Genomic DNA, 17987 nt, shown 5'->3' with positions numbered 1-17987 from the left:
ACGGCAGCCATTGCCACCTTTTTGATTGCCTTGCCACTAGCAGATGCCATCTGGAATTAAGGCGCTTTGAGTTCTCGACTTTCCTAAGCCCACTTCTGGGCCCAGGAGCAAGACTTGAAGGGACAGTGCCTGTCCGCACCCTGCCACACCCTGTCCAAACCCTATCGGCCAGCTCAACCTAGGCTGGACCAATGATTACCCACTCTGGCTGCACTGCACACCCATGTGAGGGACTTCGCTTCCTCAGGCCTGGGTGGGGCCAGGAAACCTGAGTGTTATCAGGGCCAGAGGCGGTGCTTCTGAGGCAGCTGGGTTGGCTGCGGTTTGGGAACCAGTGACATGTAAAGCTCTCTCTCCCCACAGTACAGAATCAGTGGTTAGGTTCATGTGCTCTGCGTGACCTTGGGCAACTTCTCTGTGCCTCAGCTTTTCTCTCTTGTGATAATAATAGTACCTACCTGTAGATACAATTGTTGTGAGGTTTACAGGAGATAATCCAGGTAAGCATGGAGCACTGTGCCTGGTACATAGTTACGCTTGGTGTTACCTGCCTTAAATGTTCCTGGCATTAGTAATAATAATGGTGGGCTGTGTGGACACATGTAACCACCTGACATATGCAAGCATACCCACGAGGGTAAACTGGAACAATGTGCGCCCAGGCCTGCTGCTGAGGACAGACCTTGCAGGCGGTGTACCACTGCAGGCACACGTGTGAACACGTGGCCACTTGATAAACGGATCGGGAGGGCAGATGTGTGTGTGTACAATGCTTTTATTTCATTCACACTCTGGCATTATTTCTGGAGTTAACAGCACCTGGGCTGAGCTCTGGGAGCCCAGGGTGCCCCTTGTTTCCATAGCAACCACAATGCAGTAAAAATAGGAGGTGGCGGGAAGAGAGGAGAAGGCCTGAGCCTCCTGAGCTGGCTGGGAGGGGGGCCTTGCCTGCCACTGGGGCTGTTTCCACGGCCTCAGCTGTACTGAGGCTCTTGTTTTGTTTGTTTGAGTTTTACCATAATGACACGTCAAACCTCTGAGTATTGATGACTCAGAATTGACAGTTGTTAACATTCTGTTGCATTTTCATCAAACCTTTTAAAAAAAGTGTGGTAAAATATACATAATGTGAAAGTTACTATTTTAACCATTTTTAAGTGCACCATTTAGTGGCATTAAGTATAGTTATAATGTTGCACAAGTGTCACCACTATCCATTTGTAGAATTTTTTCGTTATCTCTGAGTTTATACCCATTTAACACTAACTCCCCATTCTCCCCTCCCCCAGCCCCTGGCAACCACCATTCTACTTTCCGTTTTTGTTTTTTCCCCCTGTGAATTTGACTACTCTAGGAATCTCATATGAGTGGAATCATATAATATTTGCCCTGTTATGACTGGCTTATTTCACTTAGCATAATGTGTTCAAGGTTCATTCATATTGTAGTATGTGTCAGAATGTCCTTCTTTCCTTTTTAAGGTTGAAGACTATCTCACTGTATGTAGACACCACATTCGGTTCCCCATTCATCTGTCGGCGGACACTTGGGTGGCTTCCACCTTTTGGCTATTGTAAATAATGCTGCTGTGAACATGGGTGCACAAATATCTTTTTGAGATCCTGCTTTCAGTTCTTTTGGATTATACCCAGAACCTGAATTGCTGGATCATATGGTAATTCTATATTTAACTTTTTGAGGTTTGGTTTTAAATAAAAGAAATAAAGCATCATTAATTTAAGTTCCTAAAATCACTCCTTCTTGGCCTCATTACCCTGTCTCCCCTGTCCAGAGAGGTGCACAGGAATTTGGTGTGTTTTTCTCAGTCCACGTTTTGAATACTTTCACATCTATAGATAAGTATCTAGAAACACTAAATAGTTTTTTGTGTATATTAAAAATCCACATGTACAATGTCCTGTTGAATTTATGCATCATGGCATCAGACTGCTTAGGTTCAGGTCTTGGCTCTGCCCCTTACCAGCTGTGAGACCTCAGGCAGGTAACTTAATTTCTCTATGCCTCAGTTTAGTCATCTGTAAAATGGGAATAATAGTAAACCCTAAAACCTTCTTGTAGGGTTATTTTGGGGATTATGTAAGCTTACATATGTCATGTGTTTAGAATAGTGTGGGATGTCAGGGGCACTAGATGTGTTAGCTGGTACTGTTACAGTTCTGCATTTGTGCCCCCTCCACATGGAATCTATCCATAGTGTCACAGATCGCTTTCCTTTGTTTTAAATTGCCATGTAGTATTTATTTGTAAAAACATATCACATTTTTTTGTTTCCCTTATTGTAGCTCCCGTTGATGGCCTCTTAGATTGTTTTCATTTTCTTATATTGCAAACAATGCTGCCATGATTGTCTCCTGTGATGCTGTGTGTATTTGCTTGAGAGGTCATGTGGGGAGGAATATGGAGGCGGGGCCGCTGGCTTGCAGCTCTGCCAGATGTAGCCAGATTGCCCCCAAGAGAGGTTTTACCATTTATATTCCTACCCAGGGTGTGTGAGAATTCTATTAGGGTCCGCATCCCCATGTCCTCACTGATGTTTAATTTTTACATGGATTTGAGTGATCACAGCACGTGTTGTTTTCTTCTTGACTGTGCAAACATTAATGTAACTCTGAATAAGCGAATGAAAGCCCTCATAGCCTCCTGGAGTCTCTCTCCACGGCTGGGTAGACGTGCTTCTGTTCTTTTTTCTGCATTGTATCACGAGCATTTCGCCATATTGGCACAGTCTTTTGTCCCCTTTTAAAAATAGCTTTTTCCCCTCCTGATTATAAAAATAGTGCATGCTCACCGTACAAGATTTAGGAAATATATACAAGTACTGAGATGAGAAATGAGAAATGAGAAATGAATATTCAGAGAAAATAAAAACCCATGACCTACCCCCCAAAATGTTATCATTTTGATGTGTTTCTTTGCAGTCTTTTTGTGTTCTTTAGTTTCTTTTTAAAATTTATTGTATAATGACATTTTCACATCATTCAGTATTCTTTAAAAACATGATAAAAAATATGGCTTACTATCCTATCATTATGATGTTCCATAATTTATGTGACCATTGCTTTATTTTTAGATATTAAGGTTGTTTCAATTTTATTTTATTTTATTTATTTATTTATTGTTTTTGTTTTTTTTTTTGAGAGCCCACTGGCCCATGTGGGAATCGAACCGGCAGCCTTCGGAGTTAGGAGCACGGAGCTCTAACCGCCTGCGCCACCGGGCCGGCCCCGGTTGTTTCAATTTTAAATGATTAATAAGTAATGCTGTAAAAACATCCTTGGATATAAATCTTTGTGTATCTTTGATTTTTCCTTTGGCAACCACTAAAGGTAAAATGTTTTCACACATTTATTTAAAAATTTTTTTGAGATAATATTTCTTAACGACTCTGCCTATTTTTCTATTGGAATATTCATATTTTTCTTGTTGATTCATTAGAACTCTTTTAATTAAAGCTGTTAATCCTTTGTCATTCATGTTTTTATTTCCAAATAATCTTTTTCAGTTTACCCTTTACCAATAAATTTGACTCTCTTGTTTTTTAGTGTAAACGTTTTAAATTTTAAGAGTAGAATCTGTCAGTTATTTATGACTTTTTTTGTTACTTTTATGCTTAGTCAAGTTCTTTTCCACCCAGAGAGTTGATGGTTTCCTATATGTTGTTGTTGTTGTTGTTGTTGTTGTTGTTGTTGTTGTTCTTCTTCTTCTTCTTCTTCTTCTTCTTCTTCTTCTTCTTCTTCTTCTTCTTCTTCTTCTTCTTCTTTTTTTAATAGCTTCATTTCCTTTTCACATTTAACTCTTTAATCCATTTGGAATTTAGTTTGAGGTAAGATGAGAGACGAAATTATAATTTTATTTCTTCCAAATAATCAGTCAGTTGTTCCAGTACTACACTTTAATTTTCCATTTCCCCCACTGAATTCTTACGTATTCAAAGATGTCTGTCTGGGTTTCTGTTTGATTCCATTGACCTATCTGTTGAGTCTTGTACAGGCTCAGAGGTGAAAAAGAACACGTTTTGGTTAAGTATCAGGTGAGACTGGGCTCTCAGAAGAGTGAGGAATCAGGTCCAAAGTGTGGGGGCAGGCGCTGTTTGTGGGCCTTAAAAGTCAGCCTTCAGAGTGTGTGTCCAGTTTATTGAATTATGGGGACATAGTTGGAGGTTTTGAAGAGAGGTTTGGAGGATTCCATCTAAGCTTTATAGGAAGGTCATCAGCTGTTAGGGTGGACCCCATGGGACCCTGTGGGAAGTGGATAGACATGGACAAGCTACTGCTCAAGTGAGACGTGAAGGTGGCTTCAAGTGTGGTGTGGAAACACCGATGGCTGCAAGAGGCCACAGGGTAGAATCTGTAAAATGTGGAGACTGGCTGGACTTGGGTTAGGAGGAAAGGGGGAGCCAGGGGGTATGTCCTGCCATGGCATCTTGGGTGACCCAGAAAATTGTTCTATTAATTAGTTTTTTTTCCCAGGTTGTAATCATGTATATGATGATGGTTTAATGTAAAACTATACAGGACAAATAATAATTTTAACACACACTGCATGCTTATTCTGTCCAACTACACTGTGTGAAATGCTTTTGTATACATTACCTTGATTCTCCCCCAGTCGCTGGAAGATATGTGCTCTGATTCCTATTTCGCAGAGGCAGGAAATTAGCCTCAGAGAGACTGTGGCTTGTGTAAGGTCACACAACTGGCAATTTAGGGACTGAACCAGGTTTATGTATCGTCAAACACGTGCTTGTGCTCGCAGTAAGGAGGCACAGAGGGCCTGGATAGTTCTTCAGTCACGTGACATTCCAGCTCTTTCAGGATTGGGGTGTGTACCATCCTAGAAGCATGCCTGGGACCCACTGGCAATTCCAGGGGCCTGACTCCTTGTCTTTCCCTAGCAGGTGTTCATTGCTCCCGACTGCCTTCTCCGAGTGCGTTTTGTATTCAGATGCCCTAGAACAGGATCCAACTGCTCACTTGGTTATCATCTGGTTGGTCAGGATTCTTTGTGGAAGTGGCCAGAACTCAGGTCAAACCAGCTCACACGGAAAAGGGTGTCTCGGTTCTTGTAACTGGGTTGTCCAGGGAAACGGTCTGTCTGGCTTACGGCATAAACAGGGCTCAAACAGTCCTGCAGACCGGTACGGTTACCTGCAGCAATTTAAATCTAAATTAACGAAACTTAAGTACAAGTGCAGATTCTGTTCCTCAGTTGCACTAGCCTCATTGTTTCAAGTGCTCCATAGTCACATGTGGTGAGGAGCTACTGTATTGGACAACACAGATACAGAACGTTTCCATCATCACAGAAAGTTCAGTTGGACAGCGCTGGTCAGGGTTGAAGGCCAGACTCCCCTGGTGCTCTTCCCAGGGCCGGACAAGCCCAGAGATTCTACCCAGTCTGTGAGCTGACACTGCAGACATGTTTCCAGACCTCCAGTCTCACTGTCTGAACCGCACAAATCCAGTGTCACTAGGTGGCGCTGCGGAGGCGGCCCCGAGCTGGTACCTGGCCACTGGGAGCTGTGTGAACAGGAGCAGAGATAGCCGGCGTACATCCAGTTCAAGTGTAATAACTTGTGGGGCCTGGATTCTCCCACATTCGCACTCAGACACCCACAGTCAGACACCCATATACATTCAGACATGATCACACACACATCTGTCACTCAGGGTCACACACACGGTCACATCCAATCTCAGAAACACAGTCCCCAAAGAGGCACAAGCTTGGCCGATGCCACGTTCCATTATGACAGCAACAAAAATAGCACTGGCTCTGTCACCTCATTCCATCCTCACTACTGTCCTGTGAAATGGCTCCTGATGTTCTCATTTCGAAAAGGAAGAAGCCAAAGCTAAGGGAGCTTAAGTGACCGGCCGTGTCACACAGCCGGGATTCTGGTCATGTGGGACTGGGAGGGCTGTGTTCAGAGAGGACACATCAGACACCTGTATCTTATTTGTTTTGATCTCCCACCCTGGAGCCTACGTTCCTTGGAGTGAATTGGGACCCAGGCTTTGTCAGGGGAGCCCCAGCGATGTCTGCACGCCCCGCCTCCCACACGGTGTGGGTTCAGGAATTTATAAACGTGTGAGGAAGAAAATCTTAGGATTCTAATTCAGTTACAAAACCATCTTTTTCTTGGTGTCTCACAATGCACTCCTAGGCAAGTGTAAGTACTGAGTAGAACTTGTGTGTGCTGTGGACGGGCCTTGAGCACACAAAGTACTGTGGGCTGACAGCTGCTTCTCCAGGAGCCGAGCACTGCACGCTCCCCTCGGGGTTAGCTGTCCAGAACTCACCGCTCACATACCCACTGAGTAAAGGTCGGAAGAGGTGGCCGTGTTCTTGAATGGCTGTTTAATAGGTAAGGCAGCTGTCCAGAGGGCAAAACAATATTAGCGCAATTACTGATTAAACAAGAATGGGGAAACAACGAAATTAGATGAGAGATAGTGTGCGGATCCCAAATTCCGTCGACTAAGCAGAATTTGGCTGGAGCAAAGGACGAGGAGGTAGGTGAACGCAGGTGGCCATTCTGAAAGGAGCGTCCAAAATCTTTGAAGGATGCCTCTGTCCAGTGTCTGGTTTTGCCAAAAAATTTATCATGGCCCATCCCTTTTAAACATAGGCTTATCACTAGTGTTTCTCTTCCCTGTCACAGCAGGGTCATTTTTGGCTCACAGTTTGGACAGGGGGACGGAGAGGAAAAGAGGGAGAAACTTTACACGTGGAAATGGGTCAGAATTGGAATAGAGGAAGCTGCTGTGAACAGCAGCCAGGCCTGAGGCAGGAGAAATGAAGGTGTTTGTTTATCCAATGAATATTCAGTGGGCACCTCCCTGTGCCAGGCACTGTTTTAGGTGCTGGGGATCCTGGCTCTGTCACCCACTAATGAGGTTCCTTGGACAAACCCCTGAACCTCTCTGAGGTTCTGTTTCACTCTCTAGAAAGTGAAGGAGGTGCACGTCCCTACCGTATAGGGATATTTGAGGGTTAAATGAGCTCACACACAAAATGCACTTAGCATGGTCCTTAGTGCTCACGACTGTAGCTGTTATTGAGGGTCCTGAGAGTGGTTAGGTGATTCAGAGCCTGGTCCTCTTCCCAAGTTGCTCACAGTCTCTGGGGGAGACACACATGTAACAGCCAGTGCCGGTAGAGATATGGGACAAGCAGTGAATTCTTCCTGGGGGAATCACTATGGGAAGGCTCCCTGAAGGAAGTATTTGAAGGTTGAAAAGGAATCTCCTAGGAGGGGAGGGTTGCAGGGGGCATTTTAGACTGAGGGAATGACCAGGGCAAAGGCACAGGGTAGGACAGTGTGTAGAGCTGCTTGAGAAACAGTGAGTCAGGTACTGAGGCCAAGTGTGGAGTTGGCTCAGGGAGGCTTTGAATGTGGTGCCGAGGAGGGGATGAGGAGCCCTCTGTCTCCAAGGCAGCTTTGGGAGTCCTGGGAATGGAGTAGGGAGCTGAGGAAACTCGCTCCTGAAAAACCCAGAGGTAGGGGGCTGGGGCTAGAGGGGAGGAACCTAGCCAGGGCCGTGTGAAGGTGGAATCCTCAGATGAGGTCCACGTAGGAAGTGTGAAAGGAGTCCTGTAGAACCCAGGGTTTCATGCCCAGAGGATTTGCAGAGTTGTCACGTGGGTTACTGGGGAGCTTAGGAGGGGAACCCAGTTTGCAGGGGGAAGATAATGACTTTGGCCTTGAACACGGAGAGTCTGAAGAGCTTGTGGGTCGTCCCTGTGGAGTTTGAAGTTGGTTCTTGAGCTCAGCTGAATGAATATGGAACCATGTATTCAACAGTGCTCGTTGCTAAGCGTGTTCTGAGTGCGAAAGTGGACCATTTGAATCCGGTGGGGCCTCGTGGTACTTTCTAATGGGGGAAGTAAACAGGAACAGAATAAAGAGCCTATGTGGTCTCAGATAATGCCCAGTCTCGTGAAGGAAGCAGAACATTGAAGTGATGGGGGTCGGGGCACGGAGGGGTGGGTTACTTTAGGTGGGTGGTTAGGAACAGCCTCTCCCTAGAGGTGACATTTGAATGGAGACCTGAAGGAAGAGGAGCCAGACAGGAGGATACCTGGGGAAGAGCATTCCAGGCAGTGGGAACAGCACAAAGGCCTAGAGTCAGGAACAGACTTGGAAGGTGTGGAGATGAAGAAGAAGAAGGAGCAGGGGATAGGATGGGAGTGTGGTGGGCACGTCCTGGGTGGTGGGCAAGATGGGAACACGGGCAGTTCTCCCTGCACGCCAGCAGGTGGCGCTGTTAGCCCAGGACTGCCCTCTCTGGGATGTGGCCAGGCCGGCAAGGGGCGGGGAGAGTAGGTGCCTTGACCTCAGGTTTGTAACTGAGGGATGTGTGCTCCTGCCTCTGGGGAGAGGACATGAACGCTCCTGGGAGCCACGGCCAGCGCCAGAAGAGCAGGTGACGATTTCTGAACCGTTCTGCTCCCTCTGCTGTGTCGTTTTCAGTGTTTCTTTGCTCATCTCCCCTCCAGCGGTGATTGTTCCCTCCCTGTTCTCCCTGTTTCTGGGTATCTGCGTCTTTCCCCTCTCTCTGCTTCTCAGTCTCTCTCTCTCTCTCTCTCTCTCTCTCTCTCTCTCTCTCTCTCTCTCTCTCTCTCTCTCTCTCTCTCTTTCTCTCTCTCTCCTCCCCCCCCCCCCGTTGCTCCCTAGTACACCTGCTGCCTGTCTCAAAGATTAATTACTTTCTATCCTGATGTAGCTTAGATGGAGGGCATGGTGAGTTAGAGTCAGGAAGATAGTTTCTTATCTCTGTTGCCTCCCCCTCCTGCCGGGAGCTTCTCCATGAAAGGCCAGGGCTCTCGTAGTGACCCCCATCCCTGACAGTAGGATCTAGGGCTTTAACTGAGAAGGGAGAACTGGACAGCAAAACAGATGGCATGAAACAGCAGCAGAGCTCAGCGTAGGGTCTGTTAAGAAAGGGTCAGTTTAACTGACAAAGATAAAGCATCTACTGCACCCTACATTTAGGCCGTGCACTTTGAATGATTTCTACGTGGAGACTGGCTGCAGCCTGGTGTTGACCTCCTGGCTATTATCTGTCAGGGGTAAGGCTGTTGGGTGAACACAGCGGTTAAGAGCTTGGTCTCTTAAAGCCTCCTGCCAGGGGGAATGTCTCTTGTGTTCAGTAACGCCAGTCCCTTCCTATGGTCTATTCCCCAGAGTAGCCACTGTTCAGAGTTTGGTACATATTTTTCTAGATATTTAAAAAAATATTTTTATATGTGTCTTAAGTAACTACAGATGTCTTTACGTGCAGACTTAGCCCATTCCTTCCAATCATCGTATAATAGCTGGCTTATGAATATATCCCACCTACTTATCTGTTTCCCTTCTAAATGGTAGTTTCTGGTACTTTTTCACTTTTACAGAAAATGCCTCAGTGAACATTCTCAGACTTGTCTCTCTATACACACATGCGTGCATTTATCTAGACTTGAGTAAATCTTTGAGGTGATATTGTTGGGTGATTGGGTAGGTGACTTTTTATTTTAGTAATGCTGCTCACTTGCCCTCCTGTTTCTATACCCACCTCTAGTAGGCGTGTACATGTTGCCAGTCTGTGGGTGAAACATCCTATCTGTGTTGTGACTGCATTTCTCTGGTTTCTCACTTTCTGAGTTTCTCCAGCTGTGCATTGCCTGCCAAACCCTTTGCCCATTCTATTAACAGCACAGGCCCCTGGATGTCAGTGGACTGTTGCTCTCTGAAGTTCCTGTATCCGCCTGGGATCTTTGCAGGATGGTCTTTGCAGGATGGCCAAGAATATCCTCAACCTCTCCCTTTTCAGAAGCGCCAAGAAGCCAGAGAGCTTTCTTGACTGGAGGGCTGATCTACAAGTTGATTGTGAGACTGAATGCACTGACTTCTTCAGTCAGGTGGAGAGGGGTTGACCTTGGCTTTTCATCCTTTCACAGTTATTAAGTCCTAGGCTCTGCCAGGATATTCCCTCAGGGAAGCCACAGCTTGGAGCCCAAATGCATTTCCTTTGCCGATTGTCTGAGAGGCCAATTCTTACTGGGCTAGTCCAGGGGTGTTGTCTGTCAATCTCAAACCCAAGTGCAAGTTCTAAGGATTGGGTCCCCTGAGAGACCTGAAGTGGGCAATTGGGTGGGAAAAGGGTGACCTTGGAGACAGTTTCTGTCACTTACAGTCACATCCTTTGAAAGGGCCTTAGGTTAGAAAGGACCATCTCATCTAAGTCTCTGCCTTTAGTTCTTAACTCCTTCTCTCTACCGCTCCACCTACCTAAATGCTCATGCTGTACCTCTTAGACACTTCAGCCCTCATTTTACAGCTGAGCAAACAGACTTGGAAAGGGGCGTACAGATAATGAGAGAACAGGTCTGTTCCAGAAGCTGGTTCTGCTGGCTCTGACCCAGTGCTCTTTGCACACCAGTCTGCTGTGTCACAGAATACATGCATGCGTGTGTACACATAAGGTCACTCACTGGACATGTACCCATATGCATGTGCAGATTTGAGGGCAGGTATAGGCAAGGGTGGTGTGTTTTTTTTCAACTTTTTATTTTGTAAATTACTAACATGCAAAAATGAGAAACATAGTGCAATGAGCACCTGTATTCACTCAGACTCACCACTTATTAACATTTGCCACAGTTGATCTTTCTCTGTATAATGATAATAAAATAAGGCAAGTTGCTGGCATTGTAATACTTCGTACCTAAATACTTCAGCAGGTGTTTCCCCAAAATAATGTCATTTTCTGACATAACCACAATACTATTATCACACATAAAAAATTAGTATTAATTTAATACTATTACTTAATATAAATTCCATATTCAAACGTTCCCCAAATATAAATATGGATTGTATATTAGATTACATTACTGACTTATTATTAATGGTCACTCATTGCACTTGGTGGTCACATCTCGTTAGTCTCTTTAAATCTAGAACAGCAGACCTGGCAATGTTGTTTTGTAGAATGTACCACAATTTGGATTTGTCTGAATGTTCCTTTTTTTTTTTTCTTCTTCAATGTTTCCCTTGAACAGTCCTTGATTTTACTGAATAAAGATGAAAATGAGTGACCTACATGCTGACAGCAGTGAGGAAGGGAGCAATTCCTTTTTCATCTGCAGGGTCAGATTTGTGTCATCCTGCCTTCCCTTGAGTGGGGTCGAGGGGACTGTCCCCAAGCGTCACTCCTGGGGTGGATTGGTACATCAGAGTCTGTTTGGTGTTGGGGAAGCAGCTCCACGGGCTCCTCCTGGGAAGCCTTCTCCATAGCCCCCTTTGGGGGATGCTCCCTGGGGTGAAGGGGTGATGGAGCCTTTTTACTTGCCTAAAGCTGCTGTTTTGCTACTTCATGTGTTTCCTTGAAGATAGATATCTGGTATGTTAATTATCTGGACTGCTAGTGACAGAAATTTAATTCAAAAGAGCTTAAGGAAAAAAAAATACGCAAAAAGAAAAACAAATCCAAGAACACTCTTACAAGCGATACATTTAAGAAAAGTAGCTTCGGGAATGGCTGGATCCAGGTGGGTCAGAAAATGTCATCAATCTGTTCGTTCCTACCTCTTGGCTCTGCTTTCCTCTGCATTCACTTCATTCACAGGCAACTCTCCTTTCCCAAGACAGCTACTGACTTTGGAAACCTGAGGGGGTAGTAAGCTTCTTCTTTCTATGGTGCAAAAATTCAGGTGTACCTTCTGTTTGGACCAACTAGGTTTATACGCCCATCCCTGAAGCAATCACTGCAGCCTGGTGAATAGAGTACATGGATTGGCCAGGCCTGGACCATGTACCCACCCTAGAGCTCAGGATGGGTAGGTTGTGAGAAGGACAGTCCCACCTGAACCACAAAACGCAGCCGTGGTGTCAGGGTATTCCCCAAGGGAAAATCAAGGTCTGTCAACCAGAAGAAGGGGCCTGGGTGCTGAGCATGCAGAAAAGCAGACTCCATTTCCTCTGGTGACAGTCATGGTGAGCTTCGGCTTGACTGAGTCATCTCCTCATTTCTTGGGGTCTCTAGTCCTCTTCCTTTTGGATTTTGTGGGATTCCGTGTCTATGGGGACCATTTGTGTCTGGGTCCCAGTTCTGCTTCTTAGGAGCCGTGTGATCCTGGACAGAAGATTTAACCTCTCTGAATCTCAGTTTACTCATCTAGCAAATGGGAATGATATTAATATTCCTTCTTACAGAGCTGTGAGTTTCCAATGGAGTAATAGGTGTGAAAGTGCTTGCAACTGTGAAATGCTGTACCAAAGGGATGGTGCTTATTACCGTCTGAGGAGATCCTTCTGCTTCAGGGTGAGCAGGGTCTGCCTTCGGAGCTGCCCCTCAAGCAGGTGGGGCGGTGATCTCCACCAGGCCATGGACCCCTCAGGATGGGTGACCATAGAATAGGGCAGAGCACTGCCCACAAGGGGACCATCCGAGCCCTTTGCTCATTCTCTGAGCTTCCGATGAGGAGGAAAAGAAGGTGGAAGTACATGGTCTGGCACAGTGATTCCCAAGTGGAAACTGGGAAAAGTGGCATTTGGTGGAATAAGGATATAACATTGCCGGACACTGATCATCGGAGAAAAAGCCATACCCCTCACTAAGTGATAACCCCCTCTGACATCTTCTACCCCTCTGACATCGCATACAGCCATTACATTTCCACTGTCTCTATTCCTTATGCTGTACTCTACATCCTGTGAATATATATGTATGTATATAAAATTATAGTTGGCATTCATTATTGTTCAGCTTCAGCTTCAGGTGTACAGTGCAGGGATCAGGCATCTACACCATCCCTGAGGTGGTCTCCCTAATGAGACAAATGTCCATCGGATACCCTATAAAATCTTTACAACATTATTTTTTTTTGGAGGGGGGAAGGGGAACAGGACTTTATTGGGGAACAGTGTGTACTTCCAGGCCTTTTTTCCAAGTCAAGTTGTTGTCCTTTCAGTCTTAGTTGTGGAGGGCGCAGCTCAGCTCCAGGTCCAACTAGCCGTTGCTAGTTATAGGGGGCACAGCCCACCATCCCTTGTGGGAGTCCAGGAATCTAACTGGCAACCTTGTGGTTGAGAGGACGCACTCCAACCAACTGAGCCATCCGGGAGCTCAGCGGCAGCTCAGCTCAAGGTGCCGTGTTCAATCTTAGTTGCAGGGGGCGGAGCCCACCATCCCTTGCGGGACTCGAGGAATTGAACTGACAACCTGGTGGTTGAGAGCCCACTGGCTCATGTGGGAATCGAACCGGCAGCCTTTGGAGTTAGGAGCATGGAGCTCTAACCACCTGAGCCACCGGGCCGGCCCCACAACATTATTGATTATTCTCCAAACTGACTTTCGTATCCCTGTGGCAATCTTGTGGTTACCAATTGTGCTTTCTAATCCCCTCATCTTCTTTCTCATCCCACCCGCGCTCCCATCTATCAACCTTCAGTTTTTCCTCTATGTTTCTGAGATTGTCAATTCTCTTTCACTGCTCCTCACAGCCTCAAGGGGAACATCTCAGTCAGGTGCTAATATGTCTTTAACACCTCTATACCACTGGCTAATAATCCTAACTAATAGGGAGACTGCATCTTGGGCTCAGGACCTTGGGCAGGCAACAGTGTCTAGCTAGCTGGAATGTAATAACATTATTTAATTTTCATTATATTTACTTTTGGAAAGGTGGACAAATTTTTAGGGCAGTTTTAGATTTGCAGATAAACTGAGATGATAGTACAGAGAGTTCCCATATAATCCGTAACCCAGTTTCCTCTGTTATTATTTTAACGTCTTGATTAGTGTGGTACATTTGCTATAATTAATGAACCAATATTGATATATTATTATTAACTAAAGTTCGTAGGTTTTTTTTCAGATTTTCTTATTTTTTTTCTAATGTCCATTTTCTGTTCTAGGATCCTTCTGGATACCACATTACACTTAGTTTTCATGTCTTCTTAGGTTCCTCTGGGCTGGGGCAGTTTCTCATACTTTGTTCGTTTTGATGACCTTGACAGTTTTCAGGCATACAGATCAGGTAGATCATACGATGTCCCTCAATTGGGACTTGTCTGATGTTTCTCTCATGGATAGGGCCACATGAAGGTCACGGCTGGCTTTACCTGGAGACGGTCTTATAACACCTTCTCCACGTCTCCTCTGCCATGACAGGCTTGATGGATAGTGTTCACACGAAGCTGGCTGCTGAGCCCAACTCCCCATAACCTTGAAACTGCTCTAATGTATTAAGGAGAAGTAAATAATTGGGAAACTTTGGTCACTGTGACCCATCATTTGTGACCCATGCCACTCCTGTCCTGCTTTGTGATTATGAATGTGTGTGTGTGAGGGTGGACGTCGGGGGTATTGGGGGCAGGGGAGAGAATGGACGGAGCAGAGTTTGGAGCCTTGAGGTTAGAGGAAAATGGGTTTAGCTTTTGAAGATGCTTGGGACTTGGGGAGGGGTAAGATAGTGGAAACTAAATGGGGTTTTCCCTAAGGGTGGAGGGGAGTTGCTCACCAAAAGAGAGCTTAGATGACAACAGGAGTGATGCAGGCGAGACAGCTGGAAGAACTTTCCTGATAGAAAGGGTGGAAAAGAAGGCCTGGTGTAAAGCTTGTGACTTGCAGGCACACAGCTGCTCAGCGGGAGGCTCAGAGCTGGGCAGTCTGTGTCCACAAGGAAGATAAGCGTTGTGTTTGCCAATGAGGCTAAAAGGACTTAGGGTCAGGGTGGGAAACAGCCATTAACTCTGGAAAGGAGTATCCAACCCAGAATTCTTCAGGGACCCAGAGAAACAAGAGATTAGTTAAGACAACAGAAAAAAACAACACACAAAAACGGAATTTATCTGGAATCAGCTAGATGGGGCCCCAACTCATGAATGTTCTGGTTGACCAGGCTTGGTAACACACACACACACACACACACACACACACACACACAGCTGCCTTCTCCGCTCCTATGGTGAAGCCCTGGGGAATGCAAACACTGCACTACCACCTTCGCACAGTGGGTGTCTGTGTGTCTGTGTGTCAATAAACACTCTGCTCAGACACAGCGGCACCTCAGTCTTTCTCAAAACTTTTGCCCGCAGCAAACATATACAAGTCAGAAGGAGAAATGGGGAGCCAAAGACAGGTTCTACAGCTAGGGTCAGAAAGCCCCTCAGCGGCTCCCTCTGATGTTTGTCAAGCTTCGTTATTTGGTTTCCCAGTGAGGGGGTCATTGTGAGCAAGAACTTAAAATAGCAGAGAGAAAGGCCACTTAAAAAAGTACCTGCCACGTGCTTTCACATGCATTCTCCTTTAATTAATGATAATATCTACCTTTTTATTTATTTACAAAATTAATATGTAATCCTTATAAATTTGTGAATAGAAGAAAAATACAAAGACAGCAATAAAAATCATAATTCCGGGAAGAATCGCTATTAACCTTTTTTTATACTATGAGCATTTCTTTCTTCCTCTCCTCTCCTCTCTCTCCTCTCCTTCCTCTTTCTTTCTGAAAATGTCCAGCACGTACAAAGTAAATAGAATCGTATAATGAAACCCCTCCACAATTATCAACATCCTGTCATTCTTGTTTCATCTATATCTCTACCGAGTACACATGCTACTTTATTATTATTACTATTATTAATTTCAGTTCTTTGTTGAGGTAAAATTCACCTGTGTTGAAATGCCCAAATCTTAATTATACATTTTGGACAAATGCGTCTCACCACCCTATCCTGACATAGACCATTTCTATCCATCTTTCCACAAAACCCCCACCCCCAGCGGGAGCCACTGTTTTCATTTTTTGTACTTTAGATTGTCTGTTTTAGAACTTTATTTAAATGAAATCATGTAGTATATATATTTTTACATCTGGTTACTTTCACTCAACATAATGTTTCTGAAATTTACCATGTTGTTGTTTGTATCAGTATTTTGTTCCTTTTTATTGCAGTGTGGCATTTCATAGTGTGGATATACCACAGTTGGTTGATGGGCTGTCTATTTTGAATAAATCTATGAATATTTTCCTCCAAGTCTTTGGATGGACCATGCATACTTATTTAATCCTTGCAAGAATCTTGGGAACATGGCACTGTTGTTATCCCCACTTTACAGATGACAAAACTCAAGCTCAGAGAAGTTTAATTTCTAGCCCAAGGCCACACAGATAGTAAAAGCTGGAGATGGGATTCTAGCCCAGGTTTGTCTGACTGCAGGGTCTTTTAGTTTTTATTCCCACACTGTAGAATGTTTGCATCACTGCTGATTGAGATCATTAAGTGCAAGGACAAATGTGTCCTCGCCTTAATGGCCTGTTAGTCCGTAACTGAGTGTTGGCTCAGTAGAGTACGGGATCTTGATAATAATGTCTCTGAGTCACCAAGAAAAGGTTACGTTAAACCTGTCTTTAAAAAGGACAAAAATCTGGAAGACATTGTAGAGAGGTTTTTAGTCAAGGTCATTACCATCAAAGCAAGCAAGCAAGCAAACAAAAGTTTTGCTACTCCAAGTTCTGTTGTCTGGAAATCTCACTTAAGTGTAATGCATCATCTCCCAAGGAAGCCAGGCACAGAAGGCATTACTTAGTATATAAAATAGTATATAAATAATACATGCATAAGAAACCATTCTGTTTTTCTGTAGAGCCAAACAGGATAGATTTTTGGAAAGTCTGCTGGTTCTTGCTTTGAAAGATGTTGCTAAGCAATGTTGCTAATATTATGGAAAGACATCTTCCCTCCCCTCTTTTCCACTCGGCCCCAGAAACCCTAGAGCTGGAAGTGTCTTCGGTGGCAGCAGCAGCTGGGGCGGTCTGGTAATCAGTGAGGTGGGGGCCAGGGACCCTGAGTGTGAGAGGACCATGTTGCAGGCCACCCAGCCCTCGGCCTCATTGGCTCCTGATTCTTTGCAGTGACCCCTGGGCAGCCTCCATGCAAAATTCAGTTTTTCATGTTCATCAGAAATTTCACACTCAGAAGAATCCTTTTAAATGTTTCTACTGTGGGGAAAATTATAGTCATGCTGCTTAGATGCATGGATTCAAAATTCCATAAATGAACCAAAAATAAATATTTTAAATACCTTCAGTAACCCAAGAAATAGATGAAGAACTCCTTTCTTTCTCCTCCTGCCCCTTTTTTAACCCCTGAATGGGAAAGCAGCAAAATTCTGATTGACATGCATTACAGACTCAGGGCACCAAATGATGTGCAGCCCATGGGTGGGGTCTGTGGGTTTCCTCGGGGCATGGCTTCCTTTCCCCAGAGCTCGGAAATGCCGCACAAGTCACCAAGATCTGTTTCCAAAAGCTGAGCCAATTTCTCGCCAGAACTTCAGTATAATATGTGTGGCTCCAGGAAAGTACAGCTAAGCTGCGGTTCCCAATAGTGGCTTTTAGGCCTCCCAGCCTGGCCTGGGCATGGCCTGTAGCTGTCAGTGAAGGACTCTGCTGTGGTGGGACAGACACTTTTGAGGGTGGTCGTGGGCTCTTGAGGGGAGATGAGGAGCTGGGAGAAAAGCCAAGGTGTTGGCAAAGTCTTTCTCTCTCTTTTTCTCTCTCATCAAAACAGAAACTACTTCCTTACCTCAAATGACTTTCTCAATCTTTCCCTTATCCACCCCCTTCCTCTCTCTCTCCTTCCCTCCCTTTCTTTTCTCCTTTTCTTTCCTTTCTCCTTTTCTCAAATGGTGGTATCCCAGAGCCATAACTGTAATGTGGCCCAGCAGCAGGGGGCGCTGATGTACCAGCCAAGCCTGAATGTCAGGCCAGCACAGGTGTGAGTGCGCCGCACAAGTGAGAGGTGAGGGGGGTTTCTGAGTGATTTCTCCCAGTTGGTGTGTGTATGGGTGTGCCCCCAAGCCATAAGAGAATGGGGGTGCCTGCCTCTCTTGAACAGGTCTAAAGCTGTTTGTTTGCAGCTCTTGAATTGCTCCCAAGCTTTTGTGATGCACGTGTTGGCTGGGGGCGCT

The 17987-nt window shown here is 45.2% G+C and overlaps 1 protein-coding gene across 7 annotated transcripts in view; it reads left to right on the top strand.

Moving 5' to 3' along the window:
• Positions 1 to 17987, top strand: part of RAP1GAP2 (RAP1 GTPase activating protein 2) — a 211920-nt gene that overhangs the window by 53398 nt on the left and 140535 nt on the right. The window contains exon 1 of one of the 7 annotated variants that reach the window (XM_081027061.1): positions 8395 to 8450. The exons of the other annotated variants lie outside the window; for them this stretch is intronic. Coding sequence (XP_080883187.1) covers positions 8410 to 8450 — 41 coding nt within the window. The 5' untranslated portion in view covers positions 8395 to 8409. Of the gene's footprint in view, positions 1 to 8394; positions 8451 to 17987 lie in introns of those variants that run through there. 7 annotated transcript variants of the gene reach the window in all.

This window comes from Rhinolophus hipposideros (genome assembly GCF_964194185.1).
Source record: "Rhinolophus hipposideros genome assembly, chromosome: 20".
Lineage (NCBI taxonomy): Eukaryota > Metazoa > Chordata > Mammalia > Chiroptera > Rhinolophidae > Rhinolophus > Rhinolophus hipposideros.
Note: the sequence above shows the minus strand (reverse complement) of the source record. Positions and strands in the feature narration are given on the sequence as shown.